Source organism: Perognathus longimembris, chromosome 5, assembly GCF_023159225.1.
Source record: "Perognathus longimembris pacificus isolate PPM17 chromosome 5, ASM2315922v1, whole genome shotgun sequence".
In the NCBI taxonomy this organism is placed as follows: Eukaryota; Metazoa; Chordata; class Mammalia; order Rodentia; family Heteromyidae; genus Perognathus; species Perognathus longimembris.
In genome coordinates, this window is record NC_063165.1 from 23,093,361 (window position 1) to 23,114,671 (window position 21,311).

Genomic DNA, 21,311 nt, shown 5'->3' on the forward strand with positions numbered 1-21,311 from the left:
GACCCAGTTCTTAAGGATGAGGGTCACAAATAGGAATCTACCCTCACTAAACTGTACACCACACTGTTACAAATGTCTACCAACAGACAGATGTATTGCTTCTCTAACTGCATTGAGACTACTGCCTATTTTTTTTTACTTTGTAAGAGTATGAGATTACATTTGATGAAGTTACTTGATGTTCCAAGTTTGATCAAAGTTGGATATACTTACTTTGCATACAAACATATTTCTCTTTTCAAGTTCACATTTTCTGTAATTTTATCTGCCTTCCTTCCTTTATTCCTTTTTTTCTCTTTCTTTTAACTAAAATTCACCTGGGGACTGTTTTGAGACACAGCAGTATTGAAATGCCTCTTCTCTAGAATAAGTCTTTGGTTTTCAGTAGTTTACTGTTTTGTTTTTAAACTATAAGGTATTTGTTAAGCTACAAGTATTGTTTAAACTATAAAGTATTTGGGCAAATTTTCTATACAAGAATTATACAAACAGTACATATATTCTTCCTTGTACATAAGTACAACATGCTCCTAAGAGTTCCAGAAAGTTTACCACCAGTTAAAAATAAATAAATCAAGCCATGTGGTGGAGGCTCATACATATAATCCTATCAGGACGCTGAAATGTGAGGATCACAATTTGAAGCCACCTGGGCAGGAAAATGTGTGAGACACTGATCTCCATTTAACCATCAAAAAGGCAAAAGTGGTTCAAGTGGTAGAGCATGATCCTTGAACAAAAAAGGTCAGAAAGGAACAGTGCCTATTTTATGAGTTCGAGCTCCAGTACTGGTATAGAAGTTCAAAAGAACAAATTAAACAGTCATAAATGACAAATCTTGCCACAAAAGAATCATTCATTTTATTCTGAGTGTTATATCATCTTTTAAATTGATAGACGAGAGTCTGACCAAAGGTATTCCCAAACTGCCATGTGAAACCGTAGCTTCTATTGTTGATGATCCTCTAGTATCCCCTTCCTGTAGTTGTACCTGCACTATGACTGTATCTTATCTGAGTACATGGAAACTGTATATACTGAACTAGGAAACTGAAAGGGAATACCAAAATCAAGAGACACAGGATAAAAAGACAAATGACTACAAAAGCAATACTTGCAAAACTGTTTGGTGTAAACCAACTGAACAACCCATGGGGGCAGAGGGAAAGGCGGAGGGGGGGAGAAGGAAATGAGGGAGGAGGTAAGAAACAGTACAAGAAATGTATCCAATGCCTAACATATGAAACTGTAACCTCTGTGTACATCATTTTGACAATAAATAAGGAAAAAATGTAAAAAAAAAAAAGCAAGAAAGAAAGTAGGGTTAATCTATATTTGTGAAATGTCTGTTTTTTATTATTATTACTTTTTTTTTTTTTTTTGCTAGTCCTGGGGCTTGGACTCAGGGCCTGAGCACTGTTCCTGGCTTCTTTTTGCTCAAGGCTAGCACTCTGCCAATTGAGCCACAACACCATGTCTAGCCTTCTGTATATATGTGGTGCTGAGGAATTGAACCCAGGGCTTCATGTGTATGAGGCAAGCACTCTTGCCACTAGGCCATATTCCCAGCCCTGAAATGTCTCTGTTTAAATGTTTACAGGTACATGATTTTAATCATCTGCCATTAAACAATTATTAAACAATAAAAACATAAAAGTCTCAAAGGCAGCTTTTTAAATGTGAAGCTAAAGTACAAAAGAGAGTATGTACGTTAATAGAAAATGAGACTCTAGGCAAAAATAGGGGGAGAAAAGTAAGCAGTATATTTTTAAGCTTCCTTTGGAAGATAAATTCATGCTGAATAAATTGAAGTGACATTTGGTTTCTCATAATTCCAGGCTGTCCTGATGGCCTCCTAAGTAACAGATTCTTAATGTAGCCTTTTTTTCACTAAAACTGACATCGAGCCAGAATTGTCACGGCAAAAGATTATTTTTAAAGAGGCTCACATGATTACATAAAATCATATCATCTAATTATGTAGAATTCTCAATTAACTCTCCCAATTACTACAGCTACCAATAAATATTAGAACCTTATAGTATCCATTTATTTGTCTATATGTGAACTGTTAAATCATAAATACTAGAAAGCATTGCAAATGAACCAGAAGATATAACTACACTGAATGGGAAAGAAGATAATTATCAAACTGTCTGAATTTGAAATGCCTCTCTAGAGAAGAATCTAGTTCATATGCATACTATAGAAACAAAAACGTCTGTCTTCCTCAACACAATTAAATATATTGAAAGTAATTTAAACTTAAAAAAAACTGATTTCTGAAGTAGATACTGTATCTGTGGGTACAAAGAAAAGAATTATATAATCCAAAAAGACCTGATTTATTAGACTTTTATTCATGGCCTTTAATTACCCTGTCCATAAATCTAGTCTAACAAAGATAATAAAAATGATGTCAAATCACATCAACCATACTTTTAATCCAAGAGTAGAAACAAGTATATATTAAAAGAAAAAAAAAAGGGGGCTGGGAATATGGCCTAGTGGTAGAGTGCTTGCCTCATATACATGAAGCCCTGGATTTGATTCCTCAGCACCACATATAGAAAAGGCCAGAAGTGGCGCTGTGGCTCAACAGGCAGAGTGCTAACTTTGAGCAAAAAGAAGCTAGGGACAGTGCTAAGTTCCCAAGTTCAAGCTCCAGGGAAAGAAAGATAGACAGAGAGAAAGGAAGAAAGGAAGAAAGGAAAAAAGAGAGAAAGAGAAGAGAGAAAGAGAGAAAGAGAGAAAGAAGAAAGAAAGAAAGAAAGAAAGAAAGAAAGAAAGAAAGAAAGAAAGAAAGAAAGAAAGAAAGGAAGGAAGGAAAGGAAGGAAGGAAGGAAGGAAGGAAGGAAGGAAGGAAGGAAGGAAGGAAGGAAGGAAGGAAGGAAGGAAGGAAGGAAGAAAAAGAAGGGAGGGAGGGAAGGAGGGACAGAGGGAAGGAGGGGAAAAAGAAAAAAAAGTAGACACACTGAATGGATCCATTAGTGAGTAATATCGTCCTGTACTAACACCTTTACTTAGCAATATATTGTAATAAGATGTAGAAGAGAAAATACATACAAAATACTAGTTATCTGAGAGCAAGAGAAGCAATGGAGGTGGCGATGGAAGGGGGAGATGGAAGAAAAACAAAAAAGAGTAAAGAACTGACGCACATCTCCAGCTTTAGAGCATATACCTAGCAAACAGGTAGTAGCGTCCCTGCCAAGCACATTCAAATTCTGAGCTCAAACCCAGCATTGCAAAAATAAACAGCCTTGACAAAAGAAAAAAAATAGAATGAGATTACTGTGTAATCCTCAATTCTTATCCCAAATCAAAATAATTCAGGTGTCCTCTTATACCAAAAAAAAAATAAATAAATAACAAAAATGATTTAAATATTTATCACTAAAACTCTTCTAAGTGTTCCAATATATCAAATACCTTCGAATTGCTTTCCTCATCCTGTTAATTCTCTGCTACCCAAGAAGCGGATAGATGGATGACACAAAGGTAGATAGATGGAATGTATCAATGGTTCCCACACACCTCTCTTACAGACAGTAAGTTCTTAGCTTACTAATAGGTGTACTAGATATTAACTACCTGAATATTAACCATAGAATGAATGAGGCAAACTAAGAGAGCTTAGAATTCACTAAGTGAAGTACAATGTTGATACTGGCAGGAGTTCAGTGAGACCAGAATGGTGATAGGAAGAAAGACAGTAAAGACTGTGCTCATAATGGTTCAGATGGAAATAAGGATTCTGCCAGGACTTTGAGTAGAGGAAATTCACGTTAAAACACTGCCACCTAACTCTTGGCTATTTCATCTTTGCCTGTTACTTTGTGTAAAACTGAGCCTAAAGGTGATGGTAAAACAGCATTCAGGCTGATATTTAAGTAATGCTTGTTTATCTCCAAGTTAGATACACAGGCAGAATCTGGAACAAAAGGCAGAGCAAAAGGATTTCAGAGACTTGCAGACCAGTCAGAAAAGAGACGATTATAGTTAGTTATGGCCAAGGAATGCAAGGTTACAGGAGAGATTAGCACCAATTAGAAGCCAAGTATTTTGCATCCTTTTTACCTGTACAATAGGGGGAAAAAATGCCTTCGGGTCTCTCAGGAATTAGCCTGGGCACAGCTATGTCATGCTGAAGGCTATGAAACTGTAAACTCAGTTGGTGACTGCTTTCAAAAGAAAGCTTCAGGATACCTAGATTTTCCAGGATCACCTAGCAAGAAATTCCCTTCTAGGTACTCAAAAGACACTGTAAATGTTACTCAAGTAGCAATTCTCACACTTCTCACTGAAAAGAAACACCACAAAATATAGCCAAGAAATCAAATATAAAATAGTTGCATCTTTTAATCCTTAAAAATGTTGCTGCAATTTCTGACAAGTAGACAAGGAAGGTGAAAGCAAATGACTTAAAAAGTCTTTTCAGAAACATTATAAAAATGAGCATTTAATTGTTGATATGACAACCACCTGTATCTCTTCAGTCCAGGGCTAGCTTTGTACTTACTGTCATGTTATGTAAGAAAATCTAAAATGTTCCTAAAATAATTTTTCTTTCTCAAAACCTTCATAAACTTCACATGCAACTTTCTTCAACAAAATAATTTCTTTATAATTACTTAACCTTAAGGAAACAAATAGCTTCATTATTCCTTCCTATGCTTCTGACTGAATGAATTATATCTGCCTATAATTCATCCTTTCTCTTTCTTCAGAGCAACACAAAAGCATGTGATGGTACTTTTCAATTTGAAATTAATTTTCTAAGTTTCATACTGCTTCTTTTTCAGGCTTTGACAACACTTAAATGTGATGGTCCCAAACAACTACCACTTCCTAATTTCAATCTTGCATTCCTCAACATCCAAATTCTTCTGTCCATTGAGAATGAGTCCAGTGGAGTTCGTACAAAATTGTACTAAACTTCTATTGTATTACCTAGAATGTCAAAAACACACACAAATCTATTTCATATAGAAAACCTAATTTGAAAAAATCCAGCACCATCAGAGATAAAAATAATCTCACAGAATAAAGTATCTAAACCTGTTAGTAATTGAGCTGAAGTCAAATTATGTACCCCAAGTAATGTGTGTTTTTCTTTCTAACACACACACAAACACACAAACACACACACGCACACGAGAAGTGCCAAATGACTGGATTTTAATTTTTTTTTTTTTTTTTTTGCCAGTCCTGGGGCTTGGACTCAGGGCCTGAGCACTGTCCCTGGCTTCTTTTTGCTCAAGGCTAGCACTCTGCCACTTGAGCCACAGCGCCACTTCTGGCCATTTTCTGTATATATGGTACTGGGGAATCAAACCCAGGGCCTCATGTATATGAGGTAGGCACTCTTGCCACTAGGCCATATCCCCAGCCCCATAATTTAATTTTTAATTAAAAAAAATAGAGCACTTGAATGAACATATGTTATACAGCCCCCAGTCAGGGCCTTCATAGCTTATTTTATGTAATATCCAAGAGATGAAACTATCTCATAGATATCATATAATATTAAATACTTAAATTTTAAGGTTTATCACTATATTTTCAGCTGGCACTTCCATTAATGCAAAAATAATTGCAAATAACATGGAATAACCAGTGTCACTATAAGCCTGAAAGGTATTTAGTTCAAAAAAGTATTTGATACTTTCTAAAGCCATAGAAAATTTTACAAACCTGGAGTGAGTCACAGTGTGTCAGAACCTCAGTTGTGTTTAAAAGTACAAATTCTTGTTCTAAGCTTTTCTATTCTACTTGAGAAAGAGCATCGACAAAATTCCCAAATGTCAACACAGATGGAAGTTGAGAGGAACAGTGCTGGAATTTAAAATGCAAACTATAACCCAAAAAAGGATTTCTCCTTACTCCTTCTTAACATTATGATGACTATCCGCAAAGCAAGATAATATCCCATTTTCTCCCATGTCTATTCATAGAAATCAGCACAATGAGAGGACACACAAGCTGAAACAAAGCCTGATATAGAAGCTATTTACACACACACACACACACACACACACACCAAATAAAACTATGACATTTATAATATACAGTTCTAATTTTGTCTTAGTTTTTCTCTCTGCATATGTTTTATAAAATCTCTTTAAAATGTTGATTACTTTAATGAAAACCTCAAAAGCTACCTCTGTATAAGCCAGAAGTGTTATTTATAACCATATGCCTTTACCAGACTTTCTCCAATGAAAAATTACTCCCTAAATTCAGACCTAAAGACAAGCTACAAGAAATGTACTCATTACCTTACTTAGGAAACTGTAACTCCTCAGTTCATGAACTTTACAATAAAATTAAATTATTTTTGAAGGGTCTCAATTCAGAATGCTAGTTTAAATCTCATGCCAAAATCAAACCTAACTCATGGCCATTTGGGAAAGCCATTTAGGAAATTTCTTTACTAGTTTCTCAGGTGTCACGCTGAAAAGAAAACCTGCTGCCCACTAAGTGGATGGGAATGCTCTTTTCTAAAACAGCAAATCAGTCTCAATCTACTATGAATGTTGCTTTTCAGGAAGATTCTATTCATAAGTGCAGAAATTCAGATGGAAAGTTAAAATTCTATTGCTTAAGAAAACAAAATTATAGCCGGGTGCTGGTAGCTCACACCTGTAATCCTAGCTACTCAAGAGACTGAGAGCTGAGGATCAAAGCCAGCCCAGGCAGGAAAGTCTGTGGGACTCTTATCTCCAATTAACCACTACAAAACCAGAAGTGACTCTGTGGCTCAAGTGGTATAGCATTAGCATTGAGCTGAAGTGCTCAGAAACAGTGCCCAGGCCCTAAGTTCAAGCCCCACAACTGACCAAAAAAAGAGAACAAAATATGATTTATATCACTGGAAATGAAAACATTTGACATAAATCTCAAATTTAGCCATGTCTTCCCCTTAGTCATATTAAAAAGAAATTGAAATAAATGTCAAAATTAGCCGTGTCTTCCCTTTAATCACAATAAAAATAAACCAATATTTTTGTGAGCCAAGGTAATATGCACAAATAAAAGGCAAAGGCACCCCAGCATTTGCTAAACAAGACAGTCTTATCCGCAGAGAATTTTAACAGTGAAGGTGAGTAAAGCTAGCAAGGACAGAAATTACTACTGGCCTGGCTGGAAAAGCTTAGTTGGGCCTGAGGCAAAAAAAAAAAAAAAATTAAAAAAGAAGTTTTTAAAATAGGAGAATGTTCTGAAATAGAAATCATGTTAAACAGAATTGCTTGAGGAATGTTAGGAAATGAAAAATTACACTAACTGCATTGGGAACAGCAAAGTGATAAAAGCACAATGCACAAATTACAATCTTCTTCACAAGGAGTATTAAACAGGAAAAAGGTGAAGCTGTTTGTGGGAGAAGTTCGGCCCACCACAGGCCACTACATGATAGAATTACTTTCAAGCATTCCTAGGGAATCTCCAACAACTATAGTAATAAATATTTCTGGATTTCTCATATTACAGAACATTGCTGGACAGACCCCCAGTCAATACATATTTGCAAAACACTCCTTAAGTGCAAATCTCTATTCTAAGATTTAGAGAAACACCAAAATGCAACAATGTGTTTCCTAACATATTCTTCCATTTTTAAATTCAAGACATATACCAGCATCCCAGGGTGCTCCGTCAATCAGCATGCACCAGCCAGCTACATTAACAAAACTGCAATCCTATAAACAGAGCAAGAAAAGAGCAACCAGGAAAGAATCTGACTGATAGTTGGTGGGAGAAAATACTTCTATAAACAGCGTTGTTTTTCATGTGATTATGGGGCTAACCAGTAAGTATTCAGAGTAGGTACAAATACTAAATAAAGTGTAAACAATGGAGCAGTAATCTTCAAGAGAAAACAGAAAAAAAGTCATGATATAAAGGACATAAAAGAGAGTACACACATTTGTGCATGCACTCATCCATAATATGGTCACAATTTTAAGTGGGAAAGGGAAGGTGTTTTTCCAACTCTCCTCATTTCGGAAAGACATTCACTCTGGAATAGTGCAAGTCATCATGAGTCACTGCTCATAAACAAGGTTCTTGGGGCAACAAAGTTAAGAACAACTGTGATTTGGACTGGGTCCAAGGGGAGCTGGCATGACCAGAAAGGTCTAGAGCTATTACAGATGAAGGTAGTAACTTGATCTCACTCACTTCATCAAGATATAAATCTTCATCAGATTTACTTTGCATAGCCCATGATTTTTTTTTTACGTTTGTGCTTTTTGCTTTACACAACAGATGTGATACATTCAATATATGTCACTTAAACATAAAGAGCTATATGGATGAACTAGCCATGCCAAATAACCTAGAGAAAGCATGGCCAGCTATACAGCCATGGTTAACTATGGGAAATAGCTCCTCACTTACACTTAAGAGACTATTCATTTACTTCTCTTTCAATACTTTTTTTAAAATCATAGATCAATAGGTAAGCAGACTTTTAGGCAAAGCTGGAAACATAATTATTATAAAGAGTGAAATGACTGAAACTTTTTTCTTAATCTTCCTCTTCAGTCATTTATTTTGTATATTTTATTGCAAAGGTAATGTACAGAGGGGTTACAGTTATATAAGTCAAGTACTCAGTTAATATAGGATCATGAGATGACACTCAATATTTCTGTTCTTGTCCACTGGACTCATTCAGGAAGAAGGCCCCATGGCTTACTTAAGAATTGCTTTCCTGTCTCTAAAAATAGTACCCTGTGACTTTCAAAATAGGTTGGTCATCATAGAAAAAAAAATGATGTTTATGTATTAGGATATGATTTACAAACTATTTTATTGTAAGTTTGAGGTCTTATATTTGTGCCAATGCTTACACAGCACATTTTGGCACAGAATCACTTTCACAAGGCAACACTTACTTTAAGAAATAAACATATACAGGCTACTTAGCCAATTGTTTGAATGAAGATTGATGTCTTAGCTACTTTCTTTTGAGTCTTTCTCAAAACATCTCAGAATTAGACCATAGTCCTATTAAAGAGTTCATCCTTTTAGAGAAATATTTTGGGAAATTAAGGCAACTCAAGTGAATATGTTTGAGCTATTTTCCTTGACTAGACTGAGTATGCTTTTATCATTACTGCAATGAATTTGTCTACTATAATTGTGTTCACTGATCTAGCTAAGTTCCTGTCAGGCAGGCAGCCTGAAAAGGATGTCTCTCAATCAGTATACTGAAGTATCATTGACCCTAAAGTATCATTGACATTTCTAACAGTAACTCTATAGATACAATAGATCCTAGCCGTCCTAATCCCAGACATTTACTTTAGAGAAGTAAAATCTTTACAGAAATACTCCCAAAATAGGTTCATTATAATATCTCTGTTAAAGAAAAGCTAGAAACAATCTAAATGTCCTTCAGCAGGTCAACTGATAAATGAATTAGATGAATGGTACATATGTACAATAAAACATGACTCGATGATCAAAAGGAACAAACCACAGAGAACTTGAGGGCATGGTTTGAGAAACAAAAGCATGTCAATCTCAAAAGTTTACATATTCTATGGCTTGTTGATTTATATAATATTTTCTCAATGAAAATACATATATATATAAAGATGACAGGAAACAAGGTCAAGGGACCAACATTTAGAAACGGTGGAATAGTGAGTATTATGAGTATTATGCATGAGGGAATTCCTTTGTGGTGATGCAGCAATTCCATATCTCCATGTGATAGCAATTTCATTAATAAAACACATGTAAGAAGACTATGAAGTCCATGTGAAAGGGAATGTGAAGACTGAAGAAATTTGAATACGGGTTGTAGAATGTACCACTAAAAACTTTCTGGATTCATTACCACAATGAAGTTATGCAAAACACTACCATGGAGCAAGTATGGTAAAGAAAGGGTAAAGGAGCCTCTTCTTCTTGCAACTCATTTTACAACTTCCTCTGTGTCTATCATGACTTTAAAATGAAGTGCTACTTCATACAAATTGTAATTGTTTAAGCAATTTCCACTATTTTTTTTATTATTTGGTTTTAAAGCTACTTTGAGCTAAAACCAAATTATAATTTTCATATCACTTTCCTTTCTTTGTATGTGTTTTCTTATGTATTATATTTGTGAGTAGACTTGTTTAATAGCATAGATTTTAATAAAAATCCCATTGAGAAGAGAGAACAAAAAGAAACCTGTTTTTTTGTGATCCTACACTCCTATCACTAGTAAGCACAACTAGTAAGCACCACTGTACTATCAATAAAAATAAAACAGGATGGAAGACTAATAGGTATAAATAAAATATAAGCATGCAAACTACAGTGTATGAGTTTGTTAATACATAGAAATCAGAGTTAAGAGAGAAACTTTACAAAGTTCAAAAATGACAACCATGAACTTATTGTGAAATTTCAAAATCCTAGAATAACCACCAATCCTCAAGAGAGAAACATTGCAGAAGGAGGTATTTCAATTAAAAGCAATAGAACCCAATCACTAGTCACTAATAATTTCTAAATAACACAGAATAATCATAGATAACAGATGTATAACCTCTCAGGAAAGAAAAATCCAGATACATCATTAGCCTTCAATTCTGACACCGAAAAGGAATCACATTCTTTGACAAATTGTCTATTAGTTTTCTTGGCAAACATAAACCACGAGACTTGTCTCTGATAGTAAACCTTTATCAAGATGAAAAGTTTGTGCTGTGTATCTTCTGAAAAGTGTTAGTTTTAAATATACAACATAAGCTGTAAAAAGATAACAGAAAAGTTTAAGGGCAAAGTTTTAAGATTGTGTGACATTAGAAAACAAATTCATATCTTGAAAGACTGAATAATCCATTACATCTTTAAATTAATTTCCTAATATTTTATTCCCCAAACAACTTAATGTTGGTCATAACATCATAAGATGATATGTAATTATCAAACTGATTTATTAATTTTCATATAGATTTCATATACTTTAGAAATAAACTATGAAACTGAAAAAAAAAGACAGTGGAGCTTACAAAATCATGCTTTCAAATAACTACTGAAACAGGTTCAGCTAATTTGGGGACAGAACAGAAAAAATTATCTGTACATTTGCAAAGAAGGAATCTAGAGAAATACAAGTCTAGTGAAAGCTGAGACCTCTGGCTTAGGATACTAATATACATAGCTATGGATATCTCTCAGAAAACAAGTGGGAATGCCTGGACTCTGCTTAAAAGAATTTGTCCGGGGACATGATAAGGAAGACAATATGGTATCACATCACAGCAGATTTTTCTCCTTTAGCCTGACATAGTCTCCTCTTTAAAGCAAAGAAAGGTGCTAAAAAGTAGAACTTTCCCAGGAAAGTGTGTGTGTATGTTTGTGTGTGTGTGTGTGTCCGTGCATGCATGCACACACACGTGTACACACACACATCTAAAAATCTTGATAAACCAGGCTCGCTTTCAGGTAAGGATAACTTGGGGACACCTTTGATTAATAATTCATCAACAGAAAGAACTCGGTAGAGTTTGTGAGAAAGCTAACATATGTTTGCCTAAATAGACACAGTGAGCTGGCACATGTTTTCTGCTGGAACATGGATGTGATGCTGAGAAGTACCCAACTCTCTCCTAAGCATAAGGATAAGGATCAGATGCCAAGGATAATAAAATAAGATGCCAAGGATAATAAAACGGAAAGATGAGGAAACACAGATCCATAGTAAAGGACAAACTACTGACCTTGACTTTTTTCATAAGCAAGATACAAACCTCAATTTCTATAACTCAGTTTACAAAAATTTCTGTTATTAAATTTTCTATGTTTTTATGTAATTTAATTTTATTGTGATGGTACTAGAGTTTGATCTCAGGAATTCCTGATCTTGCTCAGCTTTTTCACTCAAGGCTGTTGTTCTACCATTAGAATCACACTTCCACTTCTGGGTTTTTGATGGTTACATGCAGATATGAATCCCTCAAATATTTCTAACAAAGCTGGCTTCAAACCACAATCTTCAGATATCAGCCTCCTGGGATTACAGATAGCTAAGATTACAGGCACGAGCTACTATACCTGGATTGGATTTTCTTACATAGCACACATATATAAATGATATGATCATGTTTCTCTAACAATATGCTTATCTATAAATAACTAAATAAAAGTTCTATCTAGGAACTTATTATAAATAGCAATAAATATAAACAAAATGATTCTGAGTGACATAAAGATAGTAAAACAAATAACTAGCCAGGTGCTAGTGGCTCACACTTGTAATCCTAGCTACTCAGAAGACTGAAATCTGAGGATTGCAGTTCAAAGCCAGCTTGAGCAGGAAAATCCATGAGACTCTTATCTCCAACTAATCACCAGCAAACCAGAAATGGCATTGTGTCTCAAAGTTGTAGAGCACTAGAAAGCTCAGGGACAGCACCCAGGCTCCAAGTTCAAGCCCTACAATGGACTGACCAAAAAAAAAAAAAAAGAAAGAAAGAAAGAAAAAAGAAAGAAAGAAAGAAAGAAAGAAAGAAACGAACTAAATCGTACTTGATAACTATTTGGAACACTTTAAATATATCTATACATGAGAGAGTTTTATAGAGGTGGATTTTGAATTTTTTTGTAATTTGGATTATATAAATAATATGAGCCCAAACTGTGTCTTATTATAAATGTTTGTTCCATAAATCTGCAAAAATACATGAGTATTTCATGTATTTGTTTTATTCATACTGTGGAAAAATCAAATATATGGAAAACAAACTCAAATCACCAATTATCAAAAAGAAAAGACAGGATATAGAAGTTACATATTTTCTTATTAACATATCACAAAATCACTTGTTTAGACTACATTTATATATTTTGTTTGTTTCAAACTCTAAAGTAGAGATTATATATTTTCTTTTTGGCACATTACTTTTATTTTCAAAGTTATTCCTGCTACTAGTAAACTCAGTATGATCATTCCTCTACCCATCCTGAGTTCAGGAAGAAGAAAATCCCTGCAGCTGTTTGATGCTCCAAAATATGAACACTTAGCAGTCAGATGAAAGAAAAGAAAAGAGAGAAAGGAAGATCAAGAGAGCAGTGATTTTGAATTTCTGCAGGCTAGCATTTACCTCTCTCAATAAAAGGAGCTTTGTGCTCATTATATCCCAAGCCTCATCTTGCCTTCAGCTTAAAGTAAACTGGTGAATGCCTTATCATTTCCACTCCAAATGATGGATCAAAGTTTAAACTTATTCTTTCCCTTCTCTATTAGGTTATGATTAAAATTACCACCTGCCTCACCTCATTCACACAATCACTTCAACAAGAAAAAGAAGGAACCCCCTAAAGTAAAAACACACTTAACTACTACAACAAAGAGTTATGAGAATTGCTATTCAAGGTAGCTGACTTTTTTATTCAGAATACAGCATTAAAGAGGCTAACAAGAATAAAAATATTCTGAAAGCAACATAATAAATATTCAAGTTGGAAAGAAATCTAACATATTATCAAATTACTATTTACTATGCATTTGCATATATATATATATATATATGGCCTCGAGAATCTGTACAAAGCAAGTTCCACCTTCTAGTGTATTAAAAATAATAAGTTCACAGAGGTTGATTAATTTATCCCAGGACTCAAATATATTTGAGAGGGAAAATTTAAGTATTATCTTGCTCTGATACTTTTCAACACAACCCATAGTGTATTTTATATACAATGGGACTTAAAATTAGAGTCTAAGTTATTCAAATATAAAAAAATCAATTAAGCTTTATAAGTGCTTATAATGCAAACAATGAAACTGTATAATAAAATCAATGAATGTAAGTTGTATAACCACTTATGTTATGTTTATGGTGAAGTTTTACTTTTTGTACCAGATACCAGATTCCTGTTGCCCTAAACATAAAACTAAATGGGGCTTTTTTTAATATTAAGCACAAAAAAATCCATATTCATAACAGAGTTGAGCATATATTGAGCAGACATCACTACAAGTGAAATGATTCTCCAGTAAAAGAAAAATAAGTTGACTTGAGAATGAAAGGGATGTGGTAGCAGCAGCAAATCTCTTAGAAGCACATACTTTCATGTTTTCCTTTAATACCTGTAAATGTATAATCGAAGCTTAATGCACGCTTTCAAGTAAAAGCAGCATGATATACTTACCAGTCTAAAACTATAGCATATTTCCCAGGGACTATATTATCATATCACTGACTAAATAAGGCCCAGTGTTATAAGAACTGAAAGAAATTTTCTAAGAAGTTACCACAAAGAGATTTCATGGGAGGTGGTACAGCAGGCTCCAGAGCCTAAACCAAATTAAAATGTTCCATCAAGTCATTTTCAAGCACTTCGAAAACAAAGAGAGGTCAGGCCCTCTTCACCACTGCCCTGAAGAATCCAGGAGTGACTCTAGAATTAGGACAGAAGAGCAGGTTAGGTCCATCTCACATCTCCAAACTCTGTCTTCTAAACACAGGTTTCTGACATCCTCCAGAGCCCCCAGTTTGGCCAGGTACTGAGAACAAAAGTGAACAATTCAGCTACCATTGAAATCCCTTAGGCTGTGAACATCAACTGTCAACTGTAGATGAGGCTGCTAACATACCAATTCCAGAGGACTTTCCAACTCGGTTTCAAATCTAATGCAAAAATTATTTTTATTTCTAACTAGGTAGAGAGCTTTACTGCTGGTATAACATAAAACTTTTCTCTGTATTTCAGGCCTCCAATGTGGGAGAAATGAGGGAAGGACCACAACATATATCTAAGCTGTGTCCTGAAGCACGTTTCGGAGCTCATAAGATAGAAGCAAAGGATGCATCAAACTGAAGTCACAGCATGTACAAAAAGCAAAGTAAAACCTGGGGTTGGACCAAAATATGTAGCAAACAGAAGAGTATAATACATTGGCACACCTTCAAGCTGGTAGTCCTTTTATGTTCGTTAGAGATCTAGTTTATGGAATAAATGAATCCACCCTAATAAAAACCAAATACAGGGAAAAGTTCACTAATTAATTCACTTTTATGAAATTACACTTCTAAAAAAGAGAAATTATCTCTACTTCTGAGTCCATCTTGCTTTTTATTCAGCAATTTCTCTACACTTCCTCCTCCAACTTTTTTCAAGTGCACATGCATATGTGTGTGTGTGTGTGTGCAGTATGTGTATGCTACATACTAAGAAATAAAAAACTTTACTATCTAAGAACAAAAGATTACTTAGAGCGCACTTCTGATTTAGTGTCCCTTATAGAATGGTCCCGACATCCTATCCTCTTACTCTGAGATCCTTCCCAGACAGAAGGAAGGGAATAAGAGGGAGGATGCAAAGATGAGGCTGGAAATTAAAAGAGGGACCATATAATGCAGACTCGTATAGGTCACTGGGAATATGAACTTCACCTTAAGCAAAAACAAGAGTTATTAATAGGGTTTAAGCAAAAGGATATCATGATCAGATTGGCTTCTCTCATTGTTTTGTTTCTCCTGTTTTTGACTGAGGACATTTGGAAAAAGCAGTGTGGGGGAAAATTTGAAAAGCGGGTAACAGGTATAAGGTTATTTTTATAAACAAGGCTGAATATATTAACCACTTGAGATAATGTAACAGTAGGAATGGGAAATGAAACATACTTGTAGAAGCTACAATTGCCTAGAAACACAGATGAAGAAAAAGAGAAATGAGTAAATAAGATTATGCCTTATTTCCAGACTGAGCTATAGGTAAATGGAGACACCATGAACTGAGTTGTCATAAAACAAAAACAAGTCTGGAATGAACAACAATAAGTTAAATTATACATATGTACATAGATGCATATATATTCAATATATATACACAAATATATATATGCAAATATATATGCTGAAGGTTCATTTACTTGTTTTATTTTTCTGTGCACATCCTGAGGCTTGGACTCGGGACCTAGGCACCATCTCTGACCATTTTTTCTCAAAGCTAACACTCCACTACTGGATCATAACTCCACTTCTGTCATTTTTTTTTCCTGTTTTATGGGGTGGGGAGTAAATTCCAGATAAGAGTGTCACAGACTTTACTGACTGGGTTGGCTTTGAACCAGGATCCTCAGATCTCATAATTGTGAGTAACTAGGATTACAGGCATAAGCCATCTGTGCCCAGCCATACTGAGTTTTGTACTGATAGATAATTGAATGGAAGTTACTTAGAATTAGTTCTGAGATCCATAGAAAGATCTTGGGATAAGTAGATGCATATAGCTTCAAGAGATGGATTCTAAAGGATAGATAAGATTGTCTACATACATTTAAGCAAGAATTATGCAGTATATTCAGCTTTAAAAAAAAGAAAGAAAGAAAAAGAAGTGAGATATTCTATTACACTAACCTGTCAAAACAAAAAGCTAAGGGGAACAAAAGATTATGGCTTTAGGAAGCCAAGAAGTAGTCCACAATGTACATTACTAAGGAGAACAAGACTCACTCTTTAAATTTTCAGAAAATTGTTGGCGAACTTGGTGAGAGCAGTCTCAGTAAAGAAAGATTGATCACAGCTCTAGCACTCTTTAGCCATGTGAACTCATGCCAACCACATGATCAAGTCTCATTCCCTCCAATTATAAAATAGGAAAAGTGCCTACTCTGCCTACATGCTTTTGCTATGAAGATGGATTTGTTATGACATGGTTTTGCTAGCAAGGTTAAATATAATAAAATATACAAAAGTGTTATATAAACTTTGAGCAAAAGACACACACTGGAATCAATAAAATTGTGCTGTTCTAAACAGTGTTTACAAATGTCAGTAGTCAGTTAACACACAAGGTACACTGACCTACACTGGCCAACAGAATGTGTCAGCACAAAGGACTCAATGCTAGGCAAACACTGAAAAAAAATGCAGAACTCAACATATTCTCTACTTGCTCCTCTACGGTTATAGGAACATATTTCTAAATAGTTTTGTCACTAGTCTAGATCCTTCAACGACTGCTGACAGGAAAGACTTGGCCATTCAAAATGGCATGTAACAATCAAATTATTTTGCTTTAAAACAATAATTAAAATGAGCTGCAATGTAAATAACAATTTTTTTAAAGAAAAGAAACAGAACCAAAGTACAAATATCATCCTTGGAAACATCCTATGAATCACCATGGAAGTTATACCACAAACTAATGTATTACTCTGTAATTGAGAACTTAAGTAACTGACTAAAACCTTCTCACTTGGTCCAGAGTTATTATAGAATATGAAAAAACATAAAAATTTTTAAATGAAGCATTGATTTGATACCACCTATAAAAAGAAAATTGCCTCTACTCGATCATTCTTATATATTGTCCTCAGTAAGCATATTTTGCACCTAATCAATGACTAGTTGGGTATTTGTGTTAGGTCAAGAAAAATAAAGCAAACATCTTAGCCTGCTCATTACCTAAAACAGAATAATTTATATGGAAATTTATTTGAGAAGTCCAAAAACAAGGCTCCAGAGGGTTCAGCTGTCTGGTGACGGCAGCTCTAGGTGCCATCTAAGATGGCGTCTCATTGCTTCACTCTTCAGAGAGGAAGTATGTGGTATCCTTGCATGGCAGCAGGGCAGTAGGGATGAAAAGTGCATGTGGCAGTTTTTATTAAAGCACTTAACCTTCAATGGAGGGAGGGAGAGGGGGAAGCAAGGTTTGATCACATGTTTTTAGTTTTCTTCATTTATTTTCATCTTTAAGTAGGTGTATGAAAGGGTTCCAATTCAACATGTCAGTTTATGAGCACATGTATCTTGATCAATGTCACATCTTCCATGAAATATAAAAAATTGTATTTTCTATTCAAATACATAAATATTTAAATCAGTAAATCTGGAGTAAATCATTTGGAGTGAATTAATGGTTGACCCTAAAACACCAAGACTGTCTGAAGAAAAAGTTGTCCCCAAATTCCCTTTGCGCTCAAGATTACAACATCAGTTCTTACTGAAATTGACAGTCAACTGGCTTACCTTGTGAAGTTGAGCTTGTTCCTACCTATAATCGCATGACTCAATTGCTTAAAATATTTTTTCCATCAGTCTATCATTTATCTATCTATCTATCTGGGAACTGAATACATAAGGCAAATGGAAATATTGTTCTTACTAATAGTTCAGGGAGTTTAACCTATTTCAAATGAAGAACACTGTCAAGGTTCATACAGAAAGAAAACTTATCCCAGAAAGTTAATACACAGGCACATAGATATGAAATTTGCACATAGGTTTATACAAAGTGGCTAAGGATTAGGAAACTTTGTTTGGGTTTAGATATCAAACAGATTTGTTTCTCAATAAAATACAATGTGCCATTCTGGAAGTTTCATTGACTGCAACTCAAATTGTAGGTACAAATCAAAAGGAAGACAAGAGTATTAATGTTGCAAGATTTTTGAAAGGAAAAGCCCTACCACCAAAACCACTACCTCTCATGAGATGCTTTTAAAGGAACCAAATAGGTGAGGAATGTTTCTGACCAATGTAAGATATGAAGTCAGAAAGAAAATGGATAGACAGGACTCATATAGTTGAATTCGCACAGCATGTTTATCAAACACACCTATCAAACCAAGTGCTATAAAGAAAATGATAACTAAGTAGAAATGAGAACACTGTAAATAAACAGCAATTCTCAATGCCAAATCTTGATCAGTTCTTAAAGGTAACTCCACTCTGTGTACCACATAGACAGCATCTGAATTTTGAAAGGGATATATATTCAAACCACAGCAACAAATAACCAAGAACAGGCTGTGAAGGAAGAAACTTTAATTCTTCAATGCTTAGCAATAAAAGTTACCTCTGCCAAATGCCAAACTACTCTAACATGCTTATATGGAACATGTGTGCTGGAAAATTGCAATTATTAGGAACCAAGGAAGTAGAGCCCACATAAGGGTGAAGAATATAAAGACCCATCTGGACCAGACATCTTACCAAAAACACTGGATTCCACTGCTTTTTTATCCTGGCCTTTTTCCTCCTCCTTAGTTTTGACAAACCATGAAAGATGACAATAATTCATCCCCAATGAAGTAGAAATCAATGTACATAAAAGAAACAACAGAGTGCTATCTGCTTTGACCATTCAAAAAGGAGACAGACAAAATATTTCCACAATTTGTCTTTTAGAAATGTCTTAATGACCATTTTGCAAAGCATACAATAAACTAGAGCCATTGTTACAACCACATCAAAAATAGTCTGACCACCACCTTAAATCATCTTCTTTTCTTCTAAAATCTTTTGTTTTCCTAAATCAATCTCAGTCTTTAACTTTGAAGATTATGTGTTAACTTTGAGGACATGTGCTGCATACTCCCAAAGCAAATTCACAAGACTGCTGCTCCCTAAGGGTAGAAGGGCATAATCATCTGGCTTAAGTGAGTGACAGCCCAACCTGGATACCTTAGGAATACTCACTGATTGGGGTATGTAAACCCTGGAATGAGCAGTGTACAGTTTATTCCTTTACAATCTCCAGGGTAGTGTTCTTATTTATAAGAGTTTATTAAAACCTTCCCGAAGTGAATACAAGTGTCTGCCTAAAATAATCCTGTTCGTTTTTTTTTTAATTACAAAATCTACTGTGAATTAAACTAGATTGTGTGTGTGTGTGTGTGTGTGTGTGTGTGTGTAAGTGCAGCATTACAGGGTCCACGTGTCAGGCCCATGCTAATTCACTGGACCTCAAGGGTGCTTGCAAAAGTCAGAGGCCCCAGAGTTGCCTCACTCAGCCGCAATGGCCAGGCAGGGGCGGGGTGGAGTGCCGGGCTCCAGAGCACGTCTCAGATGGCGCAAGACCGCTCTCAGGGAGGGAGGGGAAAAAAGGTGCGGCCAGAAGTCCGTCCCGGGCCTCCGCGCCCCACTCAGTGCCCCACACCACTCAGCACACAACTTCTGGATGCTCAGGACTCAAATCCATCACCCAGCAGGCCGAGGCCACGCCCACCATGGGGATCCACGCCGCGGGAACACGCGAGCGCGGGCGCGCGCAGAGGCGGGGCGTAGCGGGGCCTTGGAGCGAGCGTGGAGTCCGCGTCCCAGAAGGAGGGCCGTGGGGAACAGGAATGGGGAGGGAAGGGTCCGACTGTACCTGCGCTGGAAGTCCTTAGCGAAGGGCTTCAAGTACGGATCGTTCTCCAGAAGTCGAGCCAGTTCGGGCACATCGGCCAGGGCGGCAGCCAGCTCCGCGTCGGAGCCCTGGGCCGGAGCCGCCATCTTCCGCCGCAGCCCGAGTAGTCGAGGCCCGAGAGGGTCGAGTGCGGCCCAAGCGGGACGCTGGAGCTCCCGCGGGTCGAGTCCGAAGCGGCGAGGGCGGAGTCGGAGGCGAGCCTGGGCGTGCTGTGGCGGCCCCGGGCCTTTTATAGCCGGTGAGAATGGCCTCCGGCCCCTCCTCTGCCACCTCCCTCCCGCCGGCGGGTGGAGCGGGACTCGGGGTAATCCCCGGACGCACGTCCCGAGTGGATGGGAAGCGCCGCGCTCTCCGCCTCCCCATGTGGCCTGCACCTGGAGGCCGCCTGGCCTGCCCTCAGCCCTCCCCCTGCCTTCCCTTTTCCCTCCCCCTGCCCTCTCCCTTCACACCACCTCTCACTAGGCCACCCTGGAAGGCGGGCGGGAGCTGACCTGGCCCTTCCTCCTGAGACCAGTGCTTCTTTCCCTTGAAGATGCATTGCTGGCTAAGGCTTCTCTGGATCAAATGGATGATCATGGAGAGGGCTTTCTTGGAAGATAACGTCTCTAACTTCTGCAGAAAGAAAACGTTTTTTGTTTGTTTTTGGTTGGAGCAATGATAAACACAAACGAGTAAATTCACTGGGAGTAGACCTGGGAAGTATAACTAAAGCAGTGCTGTGGATTTCACTGTACTGCCCCAGAGCTGCTCCTCTTGTAAGTTTTTGCTCTTTGTCTGATGAAGTTAATCAAAAGAATATTTGAACCCTTCTGAAACTCCCGTTGTTTTCTGATTCCTTGTTAAGAACTTTTGCCATTCTTAATACAGTCAAAAATAATGGCTAGGGGAAAAAAGATGCATTCGTCTTTGGTAATAACTGTACAATCTTTTCAGCATATTAGTTCTGGTGATAATAGAGAAGATATTAAACTGGAATTCTTTGCCAGTCATTAAGAGTGGTAGAGCAAGAGGCTTCTTTTCCTCTGGGCTAACTTCCTACTTGAGAACTTCTATTAACTTTTAGTTAACTTCTATGATTACTTTTTAATACAAAACTGGGCACCAAGAAGAATGAGCCCTCCAGCTACCAGCTGAGTAGTGAATGGAAACTGAACATGCTT

At 36.5% G+C, this 21,311-nt stretch overlaps 1 protein-coding gene across 1 annotated transcript in view; it reads right to left on the minus strand.

The window, feature by feature from the left end:
• Positions 1-20,498, minus strand: part of Gbe1 (1,4-alpha-glucan branching enzyme 1) — a 224,410-nt gene extending 203,912 nt beyond the window's left edge. Inside the window, exon 1 of the mRNA XM_048346430.1 lies at positions 20,113-20,498. Within this exon, the coding sequence (XP_048202387.1) occupies positions 20,113-20,237 (125 nt within the window). The 5' untranslated portion in view covers positions 20,238-20,498. The remainder of the gene's footprint in view (positions 1-20,112) is intronic.
• Positions 20,499-21,311: the final 813 nt, after the last annotated feature.